At 37.6% G+C, this 20,131-nt stretch overlaps 1 protein-coding gene across 1 annotated transcript in view; it reads left to right on the forward strand.

Annotated features, from left to right (window-relative positions):
* LOC113083551 (SLAM family member 5-like) overlaps window positions 1–18,512 on the forward strand; it is a 32,465-nt gene extending 13,953 nt beyond the window's left edge. The window contains exons 3-4 of the mRNA XM_026254596.1: window positions 2,714–3,019; window positions 18,347–18,512. Of these exons, the coding sequence (XP_026110381.1) occupies window positions 2,714–3,019; window positions 18,347–18,486 (446 nt within the window). The 3' untranslated portion in view covers window positions 18,487–18,512. The remainder of the gene's footprint in view (window positions 1–2,713; window positions 3,020–18,346) is intronic.
* The last annotated feature ends 1,619 nt before the right edge of the window (window positions 18,513–20,131 follow it).

A 20,131-nucleotide genomic window follows, 5' to 3' on the forward strand; every position in this document is an offset into this window, starting at 1 on the left:
AAATTGGTGGCTGGTAACCTAAACTACACTTAAATTACGAGAGGCCCGTGGATGACACTGGTAACGAATTTTGGGCGTACTCCAGCATAGAAAGCTGTTGGCTCCTTATGACCATTACTCTGGGGATGATAGCCCGAGGACAGACTGACCATGGCCCCCAGTAGCTTACAAAATTCTTACCAAAATTTGGATACGAATTGGGAACGCCTGTCAGAGACCACGTCCATCGGGAGGCCATGTAACCGAAAGACGTGATCTATGAATGTGACTGCTGTCTCCTTGGTTGAAGGAAATTTGGGCAAGGGGATGAAATGTGCCGCCTTTGAGAACCAGTCCACTGCGGTTAAAACAACCGTCATGCCATTGGAGGGCGGGAGGGCGGTGACAAAATCTAGAGCAATATGGGACCTGGGTCTCGAAGGGACAGGCAGCAGTCGAAGTAGCCCGTCTGGGGGTTGGTTAGATGTCTTACCAGTGGCACAGACTGAGCAAGCCAAAACAAAACCGTGAATTTCGCGAGCCATTAATGGCCACCAGAATCGTTGCTTAACTAGAAAACTAGTGCGAGTCACTCCTGGATGACAAGTCACATTGGAGCAATGACCCCATCGAATAACGTTGGACCGTAACCCCTCCGGCACACAAACGACTCGGTGCAACCAGGCGGAGGATTTACTCCTTCTAAGGCTGTCTTGACCTTCGATTCGACCTCCCATACCAGGGTGGAGATGATAACTTTCTCAGGTAAAATACACTCGGGAGTGACCGGGCATTCGGATGGATCAAAAATACGAGACAAAGAGTCGGGTTTAATGTTTTTGGACCCCTGGCGGTACGAGAGAACAAAATCAAAACGTCCGAAAAAAAAGAGCCCACCGAGCCTGCCTGGAGTTGAGTCTCTTAGCCGATCTGATGTATTCAAGATTCTTATGATCGGTCCAAATGATAAAAGGTACCCCCGAACTCTCTAACCAATGACGCCATTCCTACAACGCTTACTTACCTGCCGACAACTCTCTGTTACCAATGTCATAATTATGTTTGGCAGACGATAGTCGATGAGAAAAAAATGCGCAGGGATGCATCTTGTCGTCTGAGGAAGCGCGTTGTGAAAGCACTGCTCCTACTCCCACCTCTGACGCGTCGACCTCCACCACGAACTGACGTGTGGGATCAGGGGTGACAAGAATGGGAGCCGAAACGAAGCGACTTTTGAGGTTGGTGAACACTGCCTCGGTAATATTGAACGTCCACCTGAACATCGTTCGGGGGGAGGTCAAGGCAGTCAGAGGTGCGACTAGTTGGCTGAAGTTGCGAATGAAACGCCTGTAAAAATTGGCGATTGCAATAGGAGTCCATAGAAGTTGTACCTGTTGAGTGAGTTCGGATACCTGCTTGACGAGTGCCTGCACCAAACAACCTGTGCCTGAAATGTACTCCTCTTGTTGGTCCATACGTGAGATGCTGTGAGCGATGAAGTCCTTGAGCTGGGACCTGCTTGTTGCATCCATGGTTTGGTCAGATCGTTCTGTGCTGAAATAACAGGAGGATGCAAAATGCAAGTAAACACAGTTTAATAAATGAAAGTCAGAAGCAAAGTCACAGGTCTGGGACAAACACTCAGGTGGTAGTTGAAGCAGGGACAAGATGGTGATCCGGTGGTGGTGCGGTGAAGAGCGTGTAGAGAAAACCCAAGAACCATGGAACATCCAGAAGACACGAAGAACTGATGAAATCCATACTAAGAACTGAGCTGACGAGGCACGAGAACAGGACACACCGAGGAACAACCACAACGATCTGACAACATGAGAGGGAAATTACTGGGCATATAAAGTATGTGTTATTAACGACACCACACCCACACAATTACACTCACGCAGACACCTCAGTGTGAGACAGCCGATTCATGAACCATGACAGTCTTTTGCTGTTGTAGCCCATCGGCCTCAAGGTTGTGCATGTTGTGGTTGTGCTTTGCTGCATACCTCGATTGTAACGAGGTTATTTCAATCAAAGTTGCTCTTCTATCAGCTTGAATCAGCCGGCCCATTCTCCTCTGACTTCTGGCATCAATAAGGCATTTTCCCAAAATCACAAAAAAAGGAGGCAAAATCACAAAAAATCTGTCTAACCAGCAAACAGGCATTAGGGAAATCCAAAAGACAATATCTAGTGAAACAGGCGTTAAATCATACACATAGCAATCAAAACCAGACAATGGAAACGTTTGGTAAGTCAGCTGAACTGGCAATACTTCACAAGGGCCTGTTTGGCCTGGCCATGCTTAAATCACTGCCAAACAGGAAGTGGTCACAGAAGCAGCAAAGGGCGTGGAACCAGTCAGAGCTCGGGCAAGGGCTCCCTCTGCTGGTGTGGTGTTACACTTCCACCTCTTTAAGACGAATGGATTTGTTGTGTTATCATTGAAGTGGTGCATACAACATATTTGTACTGTATATGCAAATATGCACATTCAAATATAATTTTCAGGAAAAACTAAAACCTAGGTAAAAAAAAATACAGAAAATGTTCACATAGTAAACTATTAACATGCCTATATGCATGAAACCATTCAGAAATTTTAGGCACAAATGGGTTAATGTTTTTCTTTTTATCTTATTATTTTTAATAACATCTTATTAATCATGTTAGAATCTCAAACAGAGTATCTTTTAAACATCAAAAGTGAAATCTGATGCTTCTTTTTCAGCTCGTCTGCCTTTTCCTGTCATCAGCAGAGACTCTTCACAATGTTCATCATCATCTTCATCATCTTCATCACAGCAGAATTGTTCATTGTTGTGTTCAGTGGTGAATGTGGGTCATGTGACTCTCTCCTGGTACAAAGGAAACAGTTTATTGTCCAGCATCAGTGTGTCTGATCTCAGCATCAGTCTCTCTCTACCTCTGGAGGTGGAATATCAGGAGAAAAACAGCTACAGCTGTGTGATCAACAATCCCATCAGAAACCAGACCACACATCTCAACATCACTCAACTCTGTCAACCATGTTCAGGTACAGCAGCGCTGACATTAGTGATCATTTACTGACCTGTTGTCTCTCTTTTTTTATAGATCAGACTGACACAACCACTTACATTATTTTCTCTCTATTCTCTTAGCTGTTACAGAAAAGTCTCCTTCATATCCTCCAGATTCAGTGTCTCGGATAGTGCTGGTTTCTGCTGTTGCTGGATCTCTGTTGATTGTAGTTGCAGTCGGGATCTTCTGCATCTGCAAAAAAATAGACAAACTGACCAAGAAGGCAAGTGCTACAAACAAGTGTTATTACAAATAATACTTTTTATGGCTCTTTACTTGTCTCACTCACACAAAACACATTTATATATTTCTCCAAAAAAACTTTCTTTGTAATGATAAAGTCACAGAACTGTATAAGTGAAACAGCTACAAATGTCTACATTAATTCAAATTAATATCATAACAAACAATTGAGCATTAAACATATTTCTGTGCATTAACACTTTAACAGCTTTAAACAAGAATGTCATCTTTGAAATGTATGTAGTGTAGAACTGCAGCACACACACAAACTTGTTTATTGAATTAACTGAAATATTTATCAATTATCTTTTTGACTGTAATCTTTTGATTACTGAATAATTTATTTACACAAAATATGGTCATTGTTATAATCAAAATTGTTTAATGTTGCAATATTATATTCCTTATCTATTGTGATGTATATCCAAGTGAAAACAGTTTCTGGAACAAAAAAAAATGTAGGATACTAATTATGTGTTATAATAAAACTACATAAAACCTAGATAAGACTGAGTTTTAGTATTTTAATTCATCTGTCATTTTGGTTTAAACAGCTGAGATCCATCCAGAAGAGATCACTTACGTTGAAACAACATTCTACAAAAGAAATGCACAGAAATTGTTGAATTAATTAATTAATTAATTGATTGATAATTTATGTTATGCATCTCTGCATGATTTTAGCAGTCAGATTTAGAGTTGTGCGCTTGTATGTGACAGATCGTTTTACAAACACAAACAAAACACCAACATTTGTTATTTGTGTGAAAATCATAGGACCATTATTTAAGAAACACTAACTCATAGCACATAATATTCAAGACACTGATTGCACCATGACAACTGAAGAATAACAGATCAACAGGTCCAATTAATGAACATTAGCTTATATTTCCATAGTGCTGAAGATGAGCCAATGGTGTAGTACTTCCTGTGTCAGCTGATGATATCACTGTACAGCGTTTTTAATAAGCAACCTCAGAGCCTCAAACTTTCTGAAACAACTGAAAAACACTGAAAAACAACAACAATGGGTTCTCTAAACATAATCAACACAAATCAAAAGTCAACCCAACTTTATAAAAATGCTGCATTTAAACCAAAAAAAAAAACAAATCAGATCATATTTTTCACGACATTTGAAATCGGTATTATTTGAATTTATGGGATTATATTAAGTACTTGGGTTCTGGGCATCTCTAAATGCTTTAGTTCTGTAATTTTTTGTCATTATTGTCCACTGTAATATAATAATAATGAAAATATGTGCATGTCTAAGTTATTTGTATCGACACCATATCAAAATATTTGATGCTGTTTCCAAGGAAGCTGGGCCTGATCACTGTTACATATATATGTATGACCTCAAACCTAATCGGTTAAATTTTTCATGTTTCGAAAGTATAATCATCATTATAATTTTTGGTGTTTTTTTTTTGTTTTTTTTTACAGAATGTTAAAGAGGATGATGTGGTGTGTGCAGGGGTTGTCACTAGAAGATGATCAAACTTCTTTACACTGAATCCAGCTGTGAGATCACTTTAAACAGCAAACCATTTTTTTTCAGTCTTTTATTTTTGCCCTGTATGTCTAAAGCCTGGTTCACACGGGACGATTTTAAAATTGTCGGCCGATTTTCCAAACCTGAGAGACCCCACACACGGCGATAAAAAATCACGGGTTTAACAGTTTTGGTCGTTCAGTGTGTGGTGTGCAGCCACACGGCAATATCAACACATCACACACGAACCGATTTGACTCCCGAGCATTCCCAAGTAAGACGGGAAATCTCGCTAAATCCCTCGAGATCAAACGTGACTTCAGAGTAAACAATCATGGCGGACGAAGAGGATGCAGTGGCCATAGTTTGTGCTTTGTTTTTAACGGAAAAAAACATAAGAAAAACAAGAAAAGGCGATGGTCAAAGAGGTGGAGACAACGCGAGCATGGACTATACTTGCTACATCATGATATGGAGGAAAGTTGTTGTTTTATCTCATAGAAATGTTGTTACGTACTACACAGATTAATAACCGTTTAAATAAACGTTCATATACCGTATTCGTTTCCATGTACTCTGGTGGACTGCAGTTGTGGATGTAGGTATGCCCATCGACTTTATTTGTATTTGTTATATTATATACGCCGGCTGTTTTGATTTTGTTTCCCGGTATTTCCTCACCGCCTCGTCACCTCGCTTTCTGATTGGCTACACGCCACAGTCCACAGGTTGCGTGATCGTTTGTCCTCGGGGGACACCACACACGAGAAGAAATCGGGCCAAATAAATCCAACATGTTGGATATCCCCGATTTGAGATCGGAGCGGTCCCGACGTTCTTCTGAGCAAAGGAGAGCGGTCTTAACACACCACACACGGCAGGAATATTTGATCAGATTATTTTACGATAATCGGAGCATCCTAAGATTGTCGGAAGGGGTGAATCGGGGCTAAAATCGGCCTAATTATCCTGCCGTGTGAACCAGCCTATCTGTGCCATATGCAAGTAAAATGTTGACTGGTAACTTTATGAATTCTAGCAATGCATCATTGTAAGAACACAATATGAAGCCGTGTCCATCAGTTGTAATATGTTATTTTTTTCTGCATGTTTAGATTGAAGCGCGGCACTGAGTTCATTTATACATGAGCAGCTCATGAACCAGTACATACTGTGTCACAAAAAAAAAAAAAAAGTCACTATTAAAATGATTTGAAAATGCAATAGATGACAGAAATCTGATGTCAACAAAATAAAACTTAATGGTCTCCTTTGGCTTTCTACCAGAATAAAAGCTTGATGATTTTACATTTGAAAGCAAAGAAATTAAGATGGTAATAAATATTAGAATTGCAATTTTTCTGTTGTTCTACAAATATGTCCTTTTGTTCTAATACTTTTTTAGGCACTTTGATGCTCTAGCAGCTTAAGTTAATAATGGGTGAGCATGATTTCACCAAGTACCACATGTCCTGGATCAACATCCTCGTTAACATATTGAGACAGAACAAAGACACTGGTATTTTTAAAGATCAGTCAATGCAAGTTTTTTTTTTTTTTTTTTTTTTTTTTTTAGTTGAAACTATTTAGAATTACACTTTAGCACCTTGTCTGTGAATACGAGGGTACAACTTCTAAGACTGGTTTCACAGACAGGACGTAGAAGAAGCAAGCATTAGGCCATAGTTCAATTAGGACATTAAAATATTTTATTTATAGACATGCTTAGAAACAAACAAACAAACAAAAAACATACTGGTGTGCATCTTGAGAAAAAACAAAGGCCCTGATATATTTTAAGATCAGTCAGGGCAAGTTTCTTTCAGCTGAAACAGCTAAGACTTATATTTTATTTGGGACTAGGTTTAAGCCTTGTCAGTGAAACTGGGGAAAAATGTGTGGCCAGCCTTAGAGGGAAGTGTGCATAACACTGCATAAGGACCTTTAACACCACTTTAGTCTCAGAACTAAATGTACAGTAAAGGGACGATTTCGCGTCAACTGTTTCCCTCTACTCTTTAAAGGGTTGCATTCGCACTAACAGTGAGTACTAGGAAGTGACATAAACTGGTTGACAGCAACGTCATTTGTGCATGGCATTCAACAACAAAAACAAAGAAGAATAGCGCTAACAACATGAGGATGGAGGAGTGTGAGTTGTGTCTCATGGGTTTCACAATAATGGACATGGAATTTCAATGTATACATAAAGCATTTGAAAGAACGGAAAGGGGGACTAAGATTCTCAAGTGATAACTGGCAGTGCTACATTTGCTAAAAGTGCCTGCATTTCAGCATCCGTCCACTTATTCTCCATACTTACTAAATAAGTTGATACAATGTTTACAGTATGTTTACACATGTTTTCGTACACGGCCCTACAGTGTACCATCTAGTGTTCAAAATAAGATCATCTTCAGAGCACAGATTAAGGTATGTCTGATGAAATCCGAGAGCTTTCTGACCCTGCATGAACAGCAATGCAACTAAAATTTTCTCAAGTCCAGGAACGTAGTAAGAACATTGTTAAAACATCAGTGGTTCAACAGTAATTTTACAAAGCTAGGAGAGTACCTTTTGTGAACAAAAAAACAAAAATAACAACTTTATTCAACAATTATTCTCCCCGAAAATCACTCTGCCTCCAATAACATGTGGTGCTGCTAATGTTTGAACCACTGATGTCCCATGAACTATTTTATCAATATCCTTACTACTGTTTGGGTTTACTACTGTTAAGGGCTGCTTAAGAATAAGCATGCACATCAAATTATCCAGACTCACTGAACCTGAATTGAATTAGTGAGATTACGTAAACTTTAATAATTCATACCCAAATACATATATGTAAGGGAAACAGGTCAATTTAGCTCAAAGGGAATAATTAAATAATTTAAAGGGAATTTTAACAGAATCACTGTTTCATGGCTGATCACTGAGACTATATTGTAACTAAATAGGCTTGTTTTTTCCACTAAAAAGTGCTTATAAGAATATTGTAATAAATGGCTATAACTTGCTTGAGGAATGCTATAAAACTTTTTATTTGGAAGTGTGAAACACCCAGATACTTTTTAAAGTAAAATTAACTTCAGGAGTTTCTGTTAGAAGAAAAAAAACACCCAATTGTTGCTTGCATTTATTTTTTAATTATGGAAATTATTCATTTATAGAGAAAACAAAAGGAAAATTTGGACTTTTAAATCAAATTATCCTGTTTATAAATATATATGACACTTGATTCTGACTGCTAGGTCTTAAAAATCTAAGAAAAGTGCAAGCGTGTCAGGTGCCCCAAAAATGTTCAAGGTCTTTAAGTGTAAATTGATGTTCCTGTGAGGATTTAGTAAATAAGAAATGTTGAGAGGTAAGTCAGATCAGGGGCGGAGCCAGACATTGTAAACATCCTGGGCTTAGCCCAAATTTATTGGTCCGGGCACATTTTTTCTTTCTCAATTTTGAGCAGCTATAGTTCTCAGTCTTCATCATTATGAAAACAAAACACTTTGATGATATCAAATTTTCACTCTACACCCAAAAAGAGGTGCAATTTGTCTGATCTAGCTATTTTAAAGTTACATTAAATAGGTAGTTTTGCATAGACTTTACTACTTTTTGACGTAATTTGAAAGATGAAAAGAGCCTATATGCAATGACATTCATTCAAATAGCCTAAAGAAGGCTAATCAAAAAAAACAACAAGACGTTTTTGACAAATGCTTTTTTATTTTATGGAACAGAAACAACAACTTAAATAGTTTACAAGCACTCGATCACTTAGGAGTCATTCTTGTCTACAGTTCATCTGCTCCGGTGGTGAAACAATGGTGGACTGGTGACAGTAACTCAGAGCGGGTGTAAGTTAAGAAATGCTACCATCAATCAAACTATTGTGGGAGGGGCATGTTTAATGATGTCTAACAGACAGGCATCTGAGACTGGGGAAAACATTTGAGGAGATAAAAAAAAAAAAAACACTGGGTGATTTTTTATCATTATAGGTTTGTTGTTTACACACACTGCCAACACACATTTCAGTTCAAACATCTTGTAAAAGTGCATGTGGCATCCGATGACCCCTTTCACAGTTTTTGGTTCTGGTTTTTTCCTATTCTTCTTATTCATATTTGTTTTTAAACTCTGAATTCCAAGCTGAATTACAGTAATAAAAACTATGATTTGAAGCATAAATTATATGCAGATTACAAATAAAGGCAATGAGAAAAAACATGTACGTAACAGATATTTTTACACTGGAGGAATTTTTTCATAGTTCCTGTAAATGCTGGCAGAAGTAACCACATTTGAGAACAGAGAATGATTTTAGGGAACTCCTTTTAGTTGAACATAATCAGATGCTCCTACATCAGAACATCACACTTGGCACAAGATTATGTTAGCACTTCCGTTTTTTTATTTTTTATTTAGAGAATGTTTAGATAATATGCTGTTATGGCTACTTACAGTACATAATGTAAAAAAAAAAAAAAGTTCCTCAGTTTTTGGAACTGAAAGTTGAGGTTATCTGTTTACTCTGAGAAAGCTTTTCTGAGGTATGTCACATAACTTCCTTTCTGGAAAGGAAGTTAAAACTTAAAGATTTGACAATTAACAAACAAATGTTTTGTTCTGAGGTATATGAAAAGAGCAAGATTGTGTTAATTTACTTCAAATATAAATTATGTTATAATAGCTGCAAAGTGATCTTGCTGGGATCCTCTCAGATCGTGTGACTTCTGTATTTTTCCTGTAAAAAATAAAAAATAAAATAAATAAATAAAAGCTATGATTCACAGAATGCAAATATTATAATTTAAAATGACAGAACATCAGCACATCTGGCATCTGTCACTGAGCAAGAGGTGTTTGAAATATACATTTTGCCAGCACAGTGAAGATCATTAATGTGAAGTATCATTGTTGGACAGCCCTTTGTGGGATTCTATTCCATTCTGCAATTAAAAAAATAATCAGACACACAGTTAAATGCTACTTTTGTAAAATAACAGTGTTTTCCTACATTTGCTATATGTAGATAATACTTGCCCTTTTTAAATATTTTGCAGATGATGATGATGCAACCCAAAGTTATAACCAGAACAATACCTAAAACCATTGCTGCTATAGAGCCTGGGTGTTCAAGGTCTGATACTGTAGAATCTAAAGAGAGACAGACATTAGTGTGAACACACTGAACTCAGACTAAAAATATGAATTTGATAGTGCTGAAGACAAATTATAAATGAGCATGCCAGCCTCTAGTGTAACTTCACATAAAAATATTAGGGTTTTCTTATTCACTATTTTATTTTGTATTGCCGTGTGTTAATGTGAATACAAGGCTTATTTTAGTTAGAACTCAAGTAGTATAGAAAGTAATCTGTTAAATTAAAAAGTGTGGAATTATTTTTTTTCTTTTATAATTAATTAATTTGATTTGTAAATAATATCAATACTCACCAGTGACAAGAACACTGAATCTCTTGAGTAAGGTTTTTCTGCTGCTGCTGATTTCTATGCGATAAGACCCAGCGTGTTCAAATCTAGTATCTTTGATGGTGAGAGATCCATTTTCATGATAAAGGATTCTGTCTTTGAATCTCTCAGGTATAGAAAAGAGCGGATCTGTTCCATTGGTTTTAGATACGAGAGTGTCATTATCTCCAAACCTCCACAGCAGTTGACCATACTCCTGTATATCAGTAAGACCAGTGTCTAGAGTAAAAGATTCTCCCACTTTCACTGTTACGTATGTCACTACATCTGTTACAGAACCAAGCACATATGACATGAATGGAAAACATTAACATATACTCAAGACATTTTTGTCTAATTAAAATGCCATTTGTACATTGTCTCAATGACACCATGCCACAAATACATACAGTCTATGCATTTTAAGAGTTAAAATGTACAGTAATTTGGTTATTTAAATAGTATCTGCATATAATACTGTAATACATTTGAAATACTTACTGCAGACATTAACTACGAAACTCTTGTGTACAGTGTGTCTGCTGTTGAAGATGTGTAGATGATAGAGTCCAGTGTGTTGAGTGTTGATGTCTGTGATGATCAGAGATCCAGTTTGATTGTCCAGCTTCAGTCTGTCTCTGAATCTCCCACCAGGAACATCATATGTAGACAAGTTTTGGGAAGCTCTATTGATTGCTGCTATGATAGAGTCGTCATATTCAAACTGTATCTCATCATATATTTTAGTATCAGAGTTTAGAGTGACTGAATCTCCCTCCATCGCTGATATGGGCTTCACCTCATCTGAGTCACCGAACACAAATAGAGAACAGAAATGTAATACGTAAAGGAGATGAAAGCATTTTTCCCCATGTTTACCAATTACAGGACTTATTTACTATACGACACGGTTATTAAATTTAAAACAAGTGTGGGCACCACCCCTGAGATAAACAAAATGCCAATGTCCTCCAGAGAACGTGCATTGCATGGATGAAATGCAATGAATGAACCTGTGATTTTTAATTTTTCAAGTACTCACCAAAAATAGTAATATTGAATCTCTTCTGTATGGTGTGAGTGCTGCTGATCATCTGTAGGTTATAAGTCCCACACTGTTCCGTTCTAATGCTCTTGATTTTAAGGGATCCAGTGTCACGATCCACCTCTACTTTGTTTAAGATTGCCGGAACTTGGTACGTTTTGTTAAATGAACATATCACAGTGTTTCCAAACATCCACTGTATCAGATGATATTTCTGTATTTCAGCAGCATCGGTGTGTAGAATGACATAATCTCCCTTCATGACTTGCACAATCTCAAGCCCGTCTCTTTTATCAGATACCACTGGAGGAAATGCAAGAACAGTTACTCAGAGATCAAACTCATCGGTCTAAAAATAGACAAAACTGAGACTGCTACTCAAGTATACGGTGCCCGTGAGGTGACTTGTTCGGTTTACTTAGTTTTGTCATGGCCACGACATAATTACTTGTGGGAACGTGATATGTCGTGGCCAGGAGATATTAAAGGTCCCATTTTACGCGCTTTTTTAAAGCTTTGATTGTGTTCACAGTGTGCAATATAACACATGTTCATGTTTCGCGTGTAAAAAAACACAGTATTTTTCACACAATTCACCTATCTGTATACCGCTGTTTTCACTGTCATAAAAACAGGCTGATGTCTTCCTTGTTCTATGAAGTCCCTCCTTCAGAAATACGTAACGAGTTCTGATTGGGCCAGCGGTTCCTGTGTTGTGATTCGACAGCAGCTGAGAGCACGCTGCCCACCTGGAAATGCGATTGGACTAGAACACATGTGCTGGAGATGTACTTATAATCACTGGAGCATTTTTACTGACGAGATGCGCATGAACATCGCATTCGTTTTTTTGCACAGCCCTAACATCTAGTTAACAAAGCTAAACAGCATTGCCCTTTGTGTAATAAATTACAGAAACTGTTAAACGCACCAACTTAAATAATAAAATACACTTACCAGTTGTGGTCCATAAACAACGCCTTCTCCAGACAAAGAAGGAACTGCTCTATCTTTCAGGAATAATCTTTGTGCGAATCCGGCATTAAACTGATTGAGAAAGTTGTCCTCAGCAAAATGTGCTGCACATAGTTTTACATGAGGATTATAATTTTTTCGGAACCGAGTTAAACATAAATTGTAACCATTAATCTCCAAGTACAGCATCCCTGGGAAGCCCAAACAAAGATGATTGGATGAAAATATCGGTGTTTCAACGACATGGCGACAAACACAACTCTTCCTTCTTCTCCGTCGGAGCGCAACAAGGCCACGCCCCCTGTTTGTGAATTCATGTGGGTGGAGGTTAGTCAAAAAACTGTTTTAGTGATGTCATTACTGCAGGAACTAGAGGGATGTAGTCCAAATGGGTCGTTCGATGTAGGCGAATTCTGTTAAATCAAATCTCGCTTGGCACTGAACTTTGAGCTTTTGAATTTTACTGATATTATTTATACTCTAACAACAACATTACACACTAACTAAAGTTTAAAACATGGAATCACGAAGAAGGGGACCTTTAATTTTGCCGGTGTTTTTGTTGCATTTACTCTGTTCCGACCAGGAGTCACCTGTGTGGCGTTTCGAAACAGTGAATCATTTTGCGCAGCATTTGGTTCAATTGATTCGAATCTTTTTCAAGCGTCGTTTCCCCCATCACCACGTGATTGTACTGACTGAAAACTGTTTGCTGAAAATCACGCGCAGCCTGTCGGGTTATTGCCAAAGAAGGCTAAACAAATGCAGTATTATGATCTGAAAAGGATGACTACAGTAAAGAAATCTGTTTCACGGCTCAGCATTTTTAACAGCAACACAACTTGACAACTCACACTAGCCAAAAAAAAAAAAAAAAAAACACATGACATAACCACAGCACTCTATTGCCACCTAAGGGATAAGTGACACCTAACATGTAACAACGATAAACACACTGTCAAAGTAAAGACCCTGTATGGAATTAAATAGGCAGATAGTGCTACTTGAAAGTGTATGACTGGACGATTAATGCTGTTTTGATAGGTTATGTCTACTCTATATGATTGACAACAGTACTTTTTAACCCTATTTATTAGCGTGTATAACTTCTAAATTCTTAAACAATCCTGTCAGAAGATGAATCATGGCTATTCCAGGATGGCAAAACCAAGATTAATCAAGACTCAAACTGTGAAAGAGTGGTACATGGAGAATGAAAAAAAAGGTTTACATAATTCAGCCTTCCTATCTCCTGCTGATGACATTACACTTATCATGATTGTTTATGTGGACACCTTTTATGCTTGAAAACCTGGGACAAAATTGGGTTTAGGAGCATAAATCAATTCTGCTTATAGGCACTTTGAAAAAAAGAATGTTCGTAAATGCACAAAGCAGTTTGTTCTGTGAACAGCTTGTTTTGTGTCAAAATGAAACCTGCTGAGGTTTGACAACTTTACATGTGCACAGAATAGTGGTTTGCTCTGGTAGGTCCAAACAGAAAACCATAATTAAAGTATAAAGAAAAAAAGTAACATGTTGAATAACATGCAGTACCATATTATATAAAACTTCATATGGCAAAATAGTGTAATCTCAGAAAAAAGAACAAGTACAAAAAGCTGACACTGGCACAGTACCTTTTGAAAAGTATACAATTTGTACCTAACACAGTCCATATTGGTGTCTTAAAGTTGCATATTAGTACCTACTGTAAAAGGTACAAAAGGTACATAAGTGTACCTTTTGAAAAGGTACCGCCACAGTGACAGCTTCTGTACCTTTTTTCCTGAGAGTTTAAATTACAAATGATTATTATTATTATTATTATTATTATTTTAAGTTTCCAGTTTGGAGATAATCCTAAACAGTAGCATTTGAGCATGTAGGCCTATTCTTAGACTTAATATTTCAAAGTCTAGTCCAAACAATGTTTTGTCCATGCTGCATCCGCACACAAGCTGTGACAACACAGACTGTGGTAAAAAGAAAAAGTAACAGCTGCAAAGCACACAAAAAGCAGCACAGTCTCTCACTACAGTGAGTCTCAGACAGTTTTAATCTCGAACAGACTAGATTTTCTCTTTACGGATTTACTCTAAACCACAGACGAGGTTCAACATTGCAGATTTCTTTAGTGATACCATTTCAGACCCCTGATCTGTTGAAAGAAATGTTTCTCTCATTTGTTTTTTGCTCTTTGTGCTTTTGGCATCTGGCTGGTAAGTAAAAGACATGCTGTTCCAGTTCGAGTTATATCGAATATCACTGTGAAATCCAGATTCAGGTCTGTGATCTCGCATACAGAGTTAGGACATTTAAATTCTTAAAGTTTGTGTTCATTTCAAAATTACAACTTATTTTACTTTAACAATGCATTAATTGTGCCAAACTGTCTCTGTTTTCCAGTGTTTTGTGATGCCATGCAGATGATATCCGTGATGGATGGACATTCTGTTACGTTACAAACTAATATTGAAATTAAGAAAGAGGATCTTCTAATGTGGAAGTTTGGAGCTGAAAAGTCTTTAATAGCTCAAATCAATGTAGAGGCTGGAAGCTTCAACACATATGATCTTCCTGACGGGAGATTCAGAGACAGACTGGAAATAGACAAAAAGACTGGATCTCTGACCATCACAAACACCACAGCTGAACATGCTGGACTCTATCTGATAACAATCAGCGGCAAAACAGAGACTGAATACAGATTCAATGTTACTGTCTATGGTGAGTAGAGAATTAACGTATGAATCACCTACATATTGTGGCATATTGTATTTATTCTTAACCCTTAGGGGACTAAGCCCTTTTTGGTCCGTTTTCTCTATTTTTACATTTCGGCTTATAAACCATATGTAATGAGGATGGACCACCATGTATTTGGTATCAATGGATTCAGAAGACCCTAAGCTACCATAAGCATGCATACAATATGTCTATAAAGGAAGTATGAGTGAAAAATTGTACAATAAACTAGAGAATTTCAAAGACGAAAATGAGATTTTTGTCATTTATTACTGAAAATCCTACCTCACACAACAATAGTTAAAAGTTTTTGACCCAAAAATATATTTTTCAAACTCTTTGCTTGACAGAAATGGGTTAATGTTCAATCAAATGTGTAAAGAACAATTAAATAATTAACTTTATTTACAAACAGTCCTAGGCGTTTTTTTTATTTTTGGGACTAAGCCCTTTTTGGTCTGTTTTCTCTATTTTTATATTTGGGCTTATAAATCATATGTAAAGGAGATGATACACACTGTGTTTGGTATCTATGGATTCAGAAGACCCTAAGCTACCATAAGCATGCATACAATATGTCTATAAAGGAAGTATGAGTGAAACATTTTACAATAAACTAGAGAATTTCAAAAACGAAAATTAGATTTTTGTCATTTATTACTGAAAAACACACAATATAGAACAGTTTTTGAACAAAGAAAATATATTTTTTCAAACTCTTTGCTTGACAGAAATGTGTTATTGTTTAATCAAATGTGTAAAGAACAATTAAATAATTAACTTTTTTTAAAAACAGTCCTAGGCATGCCAGTGAGCAAAGAAAGGCCTCTCCGGTCTTTCCAGTAATTGTTCCAGAGCTTGTTCTGCCGTAAATCTTTTACTGCTTGCCATTTTGATAAAACAATTCTGTAATAATGCTGTATCTCTCTCAAATTTATCTCTTTGTGCTCGCTAACACTCCGATCGCTTTCTGCTTTCTCCACGTGATGCTGATTCTCCGATCGCTCGAATTTAGCTCTTTGTGCTCGCTAATACTCCGATCGCTCTCTGTAACACTCCGGTCGCTTTCTGCTTTCTCCACCCTGATGCTGATTCTCTGAACGCTTCTTGATTACATGTCTTTTACTATAGTCCAGCCAGCTTTTACAAGGCTACAGCAGAGCTACAGAGTCCTCTGAATCGCTAGAAGACATAACCTTCCTCTGATTGGGTTAGAAAAAGACTCCTCCCAGCGGCAATTTTTCCATTGGCTGTTGCGTGTTGAATCTGCCTAACACAATCGTTTTCATTGGCCTGTTTACGCAGTGGTATTGCGCAATAAGGGAAGTGTTTAATATACAAACTGGACACCGCTGTTTTCAGCGGAATCTGAGGAAGACGGCAAAAAAAACGCATCTCTCTAGCATTAATAGTTTTTGAGATAACTACACGTTTGTAAAAGTATGCCATTTTGGGCGGTACCGCCCAATCCGTCCCCAGAGGGTTAATACTGCAAACTAACAAAATTATTTATAATTTTGAGAATGCAGATCAATTTACTTATGTAACCATGGTTCCCTGAGTAGGGAACGAGACACTGCGTCCTCCAGGGGTCGCTAGAGGACGCAGTTCGAAGTTCCCTTGAAAGGGAACGTCTCAGGTTGCTTATGTAACCATGGTTTCCTGAGTAGGGAACGAGACACTGCGTCCTCTAGCAACTCCCAGAAGATGCAGTTCAAAGTTCCCTTGAAAGGGAACCCAACATTCACTGTTTTAGTGTGACCCTATTTCAACTGTCACTTTGCTAAACCATTGTTTCTCAACTCCATTCCTACTGAACCCATGCCACTGCAGATTTGTATGGCTTCCTTATTTAAAACACCTGATTTAGATCATCAGATCGTTAGGAGAGATGCCATGAACTCCATGAATGTGCAGAGCAGTACGTCTCGAGGACTGGAGATGAGATCCATTGCTGCCTTCAAGCTCAAAAAACTATTTTAAAGTATTGATTCTTTTAACTCTTTAATGTTATCGAATCTTATCCCTATAACGCATTGAGTCTCGTACTGGCTGGTAAATGGATCTCATACTCACAAACTCGTCAGTCTTTGGACATGGAGGCAACTGAATAATACTCTAGATGGCCCGTGCCATACTTTGCTCTTTCTAGTATACATTATTTAGTCCCCATAAGACTATATCTTACCAGACATCGTGACCATTACCATAGAACCAAGTTGACTAACTTAACTTCCTCTAAGTAACTTGATATAATAATGCTGTGATTTCTCACATACAGTATCCTTTATAAGAATAATATTATAAGAGGCTGAAGCTGACCCACATTTAGGTTGGTCAACTACACACTGTTGTTAAATGGAAAACCCATTATAGCCTCCACTACAGTATGCATTGACTGATGCAGTGTGTCGGAGCTCTAAAACATAATTCTAGCCCATTACTAACCTAGTGGTGTTATGGATTCAACATAATCTAATAATTTCAGAGTAAACGGAATCAATTCAAATGTGACAATTCATTATCAGTCAGGTAAATATGTTTTATGCCAATTACATAGCCAATCCAGAGATATCAAATCAAATGAACACAAGACATCAAATTCTCAAAATTATATCTAAGAGTAAAAGATGCATACCTGACTTCAGGAAAATACATATGGAGTGTATGGACACACTCCACTCTATGGGCTCATATGGCCCTGATCTTCTTGCAACATCTCCGTGCAACAAGTACTCAGTCCAAGACAACAATTAGAATTTGAATTGATCAAGTAGACTTTACACCTTTGGGGACTGATGGTAATTTGCATGAACGACACTGGAAAATGACACACCCTCTACGCTAATTAACTTATTTCTAATCTGTTAGGGTCTGTATTACCCTTAAGTCTAGTTCTTGTAAGATTGAGACCATTGTACCAGTCGACCCGAGACCAAACATGAATGTCAATATCTCTTGCATTCATGTAGAACAAAATATTAAATTCAGTTCACACTAATAACTAGTTTCTTATTAGCATGTCTATTATTAACATATTGTCTGTTTATTAGTGCTTATAAAGTACATATAATGCATAACATCCATAATCCTACCCAATACCCTAAACTTAACAACTACCTTATAAACTATTAATAAGCAGCAAATAAGGAGTTAATTGAGGCAAAGGTCATAGTTAATGGTTAGTTGATAGTGAGAATTGGACCCTAAAATAAAGTGTGACTAAATATTATACTACTGACCATTCTGAGTGAGCTGGTGAGGGGAAGGAAGTGGATGCACAATCCCATTTCTGTCTTGTTTTCTCCTTGCAGACTATGTCTTCTGCTGTGATTCTACTGAAGTTGTGATCCGATTGGCTCTCTCTGCTCTGGTGGGTCTGGCTACTGTTGTTGTGCTGGTTTATGATATCAGACCCAGAAGAAGCAGACATCATTCAATTAACCGTGAATAGTGAGAGATTCAGACAAACAGCAGAAGGTCTGGACTACATGTAGCCATCATTGGCCAAGGACCGCCCAGAGGCCATCTATCTGACATATAAAGCAACCAATTACAGTTCATTCTGCTCAGCGTCATGTGGAATGTGAAAATGTAAATGTCAGTGTTTCTAAAATATTAGACTGGCAAGTACAACTCTTGGACATATATTTTAAAGAGTTTATTAATTCGAACTTCACATACTATTAAAAAATCCAACATTTAGTTAATCCTGCTAAGCACTCAATGTCACAGTTGTGAACGCAAGAGCTTTCTTCATCCATAAGGAGGATTGGTGTCACAATGGCTTTGTTTCCAGGCAGAGTATACCCAGACAGCAAGCAGTTTCGGCCCAGGTCTGGCACACATGGATTTCATGCGGGCCAGATGTGGGCCGGATCTGGGCCAACACTATGTTGCTGTCTGGGAAAGAAGGCGACTCACTCCCAAAAATCCTGTAGAATTCAACCAGTCAGATGATGACTTCGAAACTTCTGAAGTGTGTCCAGTTGTTTGTCATATGCATTGGATGCAGATTTGGGTAGTCCAGGGGCTAAAGAGTAAAAATCCTGCCATATTTTTGCTCCACCCATGAACTTGGCAGGTGATTTCATCAGAGGAGGAACCAAGTCATTCCTTCCAAGTCACAAACGAGTCTTGAGTCAAGTCCCAAGTCCTCAAAGAGTTAAAGTTAATGAGATAATTAAGAGACTAATTAAATGAAGATGCATTTCTGATGAACATCACTGAAGAAAAGAGAAACACAAGAACTACAACTGACTTTAAGCACAGCCTTGGATGAAATCAATTGAAAGGAAAAAAAACTTTGCCACCATAATTGTGGTGAGTATTTGCTTCAGTTGAGCTCTCAGGTTTTATAAATTTGCTTCTAAACAATTGCATTATTGTTTTGCAGCAAACATTTGCGCAACACTGATGCAACTCTTGATCTAGCAGGTGATTTATGCTTTTGATGAGTGTAGAGTCATCAAAAAGAGTTTGTGGCTTAGTTCTTAGAAAGAACTGCCCTGTATTTACTGCTCTGTCTGTGCACTTTGAATGGGTTAAATGCAGAGAATGAATTCTGAGTATGGGTCACCATACTTAACTGTATGACACTTTCACAAAAAAGAGAGAAAACTCATTATGCAAATACCACCATAATAATGCTTCAATATTAAGGAAAAAAATAACAAGTTTTGGAATTAGGCATTTAGCCATGAACATTTATCATGTGATCCTCAACAGTGGTGAAAATTATTATTCATACTGCAGTGCATTATGGGAGTAATTCATGTATTGCATCATGAAGCATTTTGTTGATTTTCACCATTGTAGAGATTCATATGCTGGTTCTTGATATCTCTGTGTGTGTCTAAAAAGCACTGGAATGCAAACGTTGATATGTGTTACAAATAAAAATTAATGCCCTGTAAATATGAGAGCAATGCTTTTTTTGTGTGCATGCTTTAGTTTCACTGGAATTATTCAAAACCTAAAAATCTGAGATAATGTTAAACCAGCTCATTGTGACCATATGTTCTGCATATGTCACAGTTCTGTGTTCTCCACAACAACCCATGCCGAGCTACAGAGAAAGATCTAGCACAAGACAAGGG

Source organism: Carassius auratus, unplaced genomic scaffold (genome assembly GCF_003368295.1).
Source record: "Carassius auratus strain Wakin unplaced genomic scaffold, ASM336829v1 scaf_tig00038806, whole genome shotgun sequence".
Classification (NCBI taxonomy): domain Eukaryota; kingdom Metazoa; phylum Chordata; class Actinopteri; order Cypriniformes; family Cyprinidae; genus Carassius; species Carassius auratus.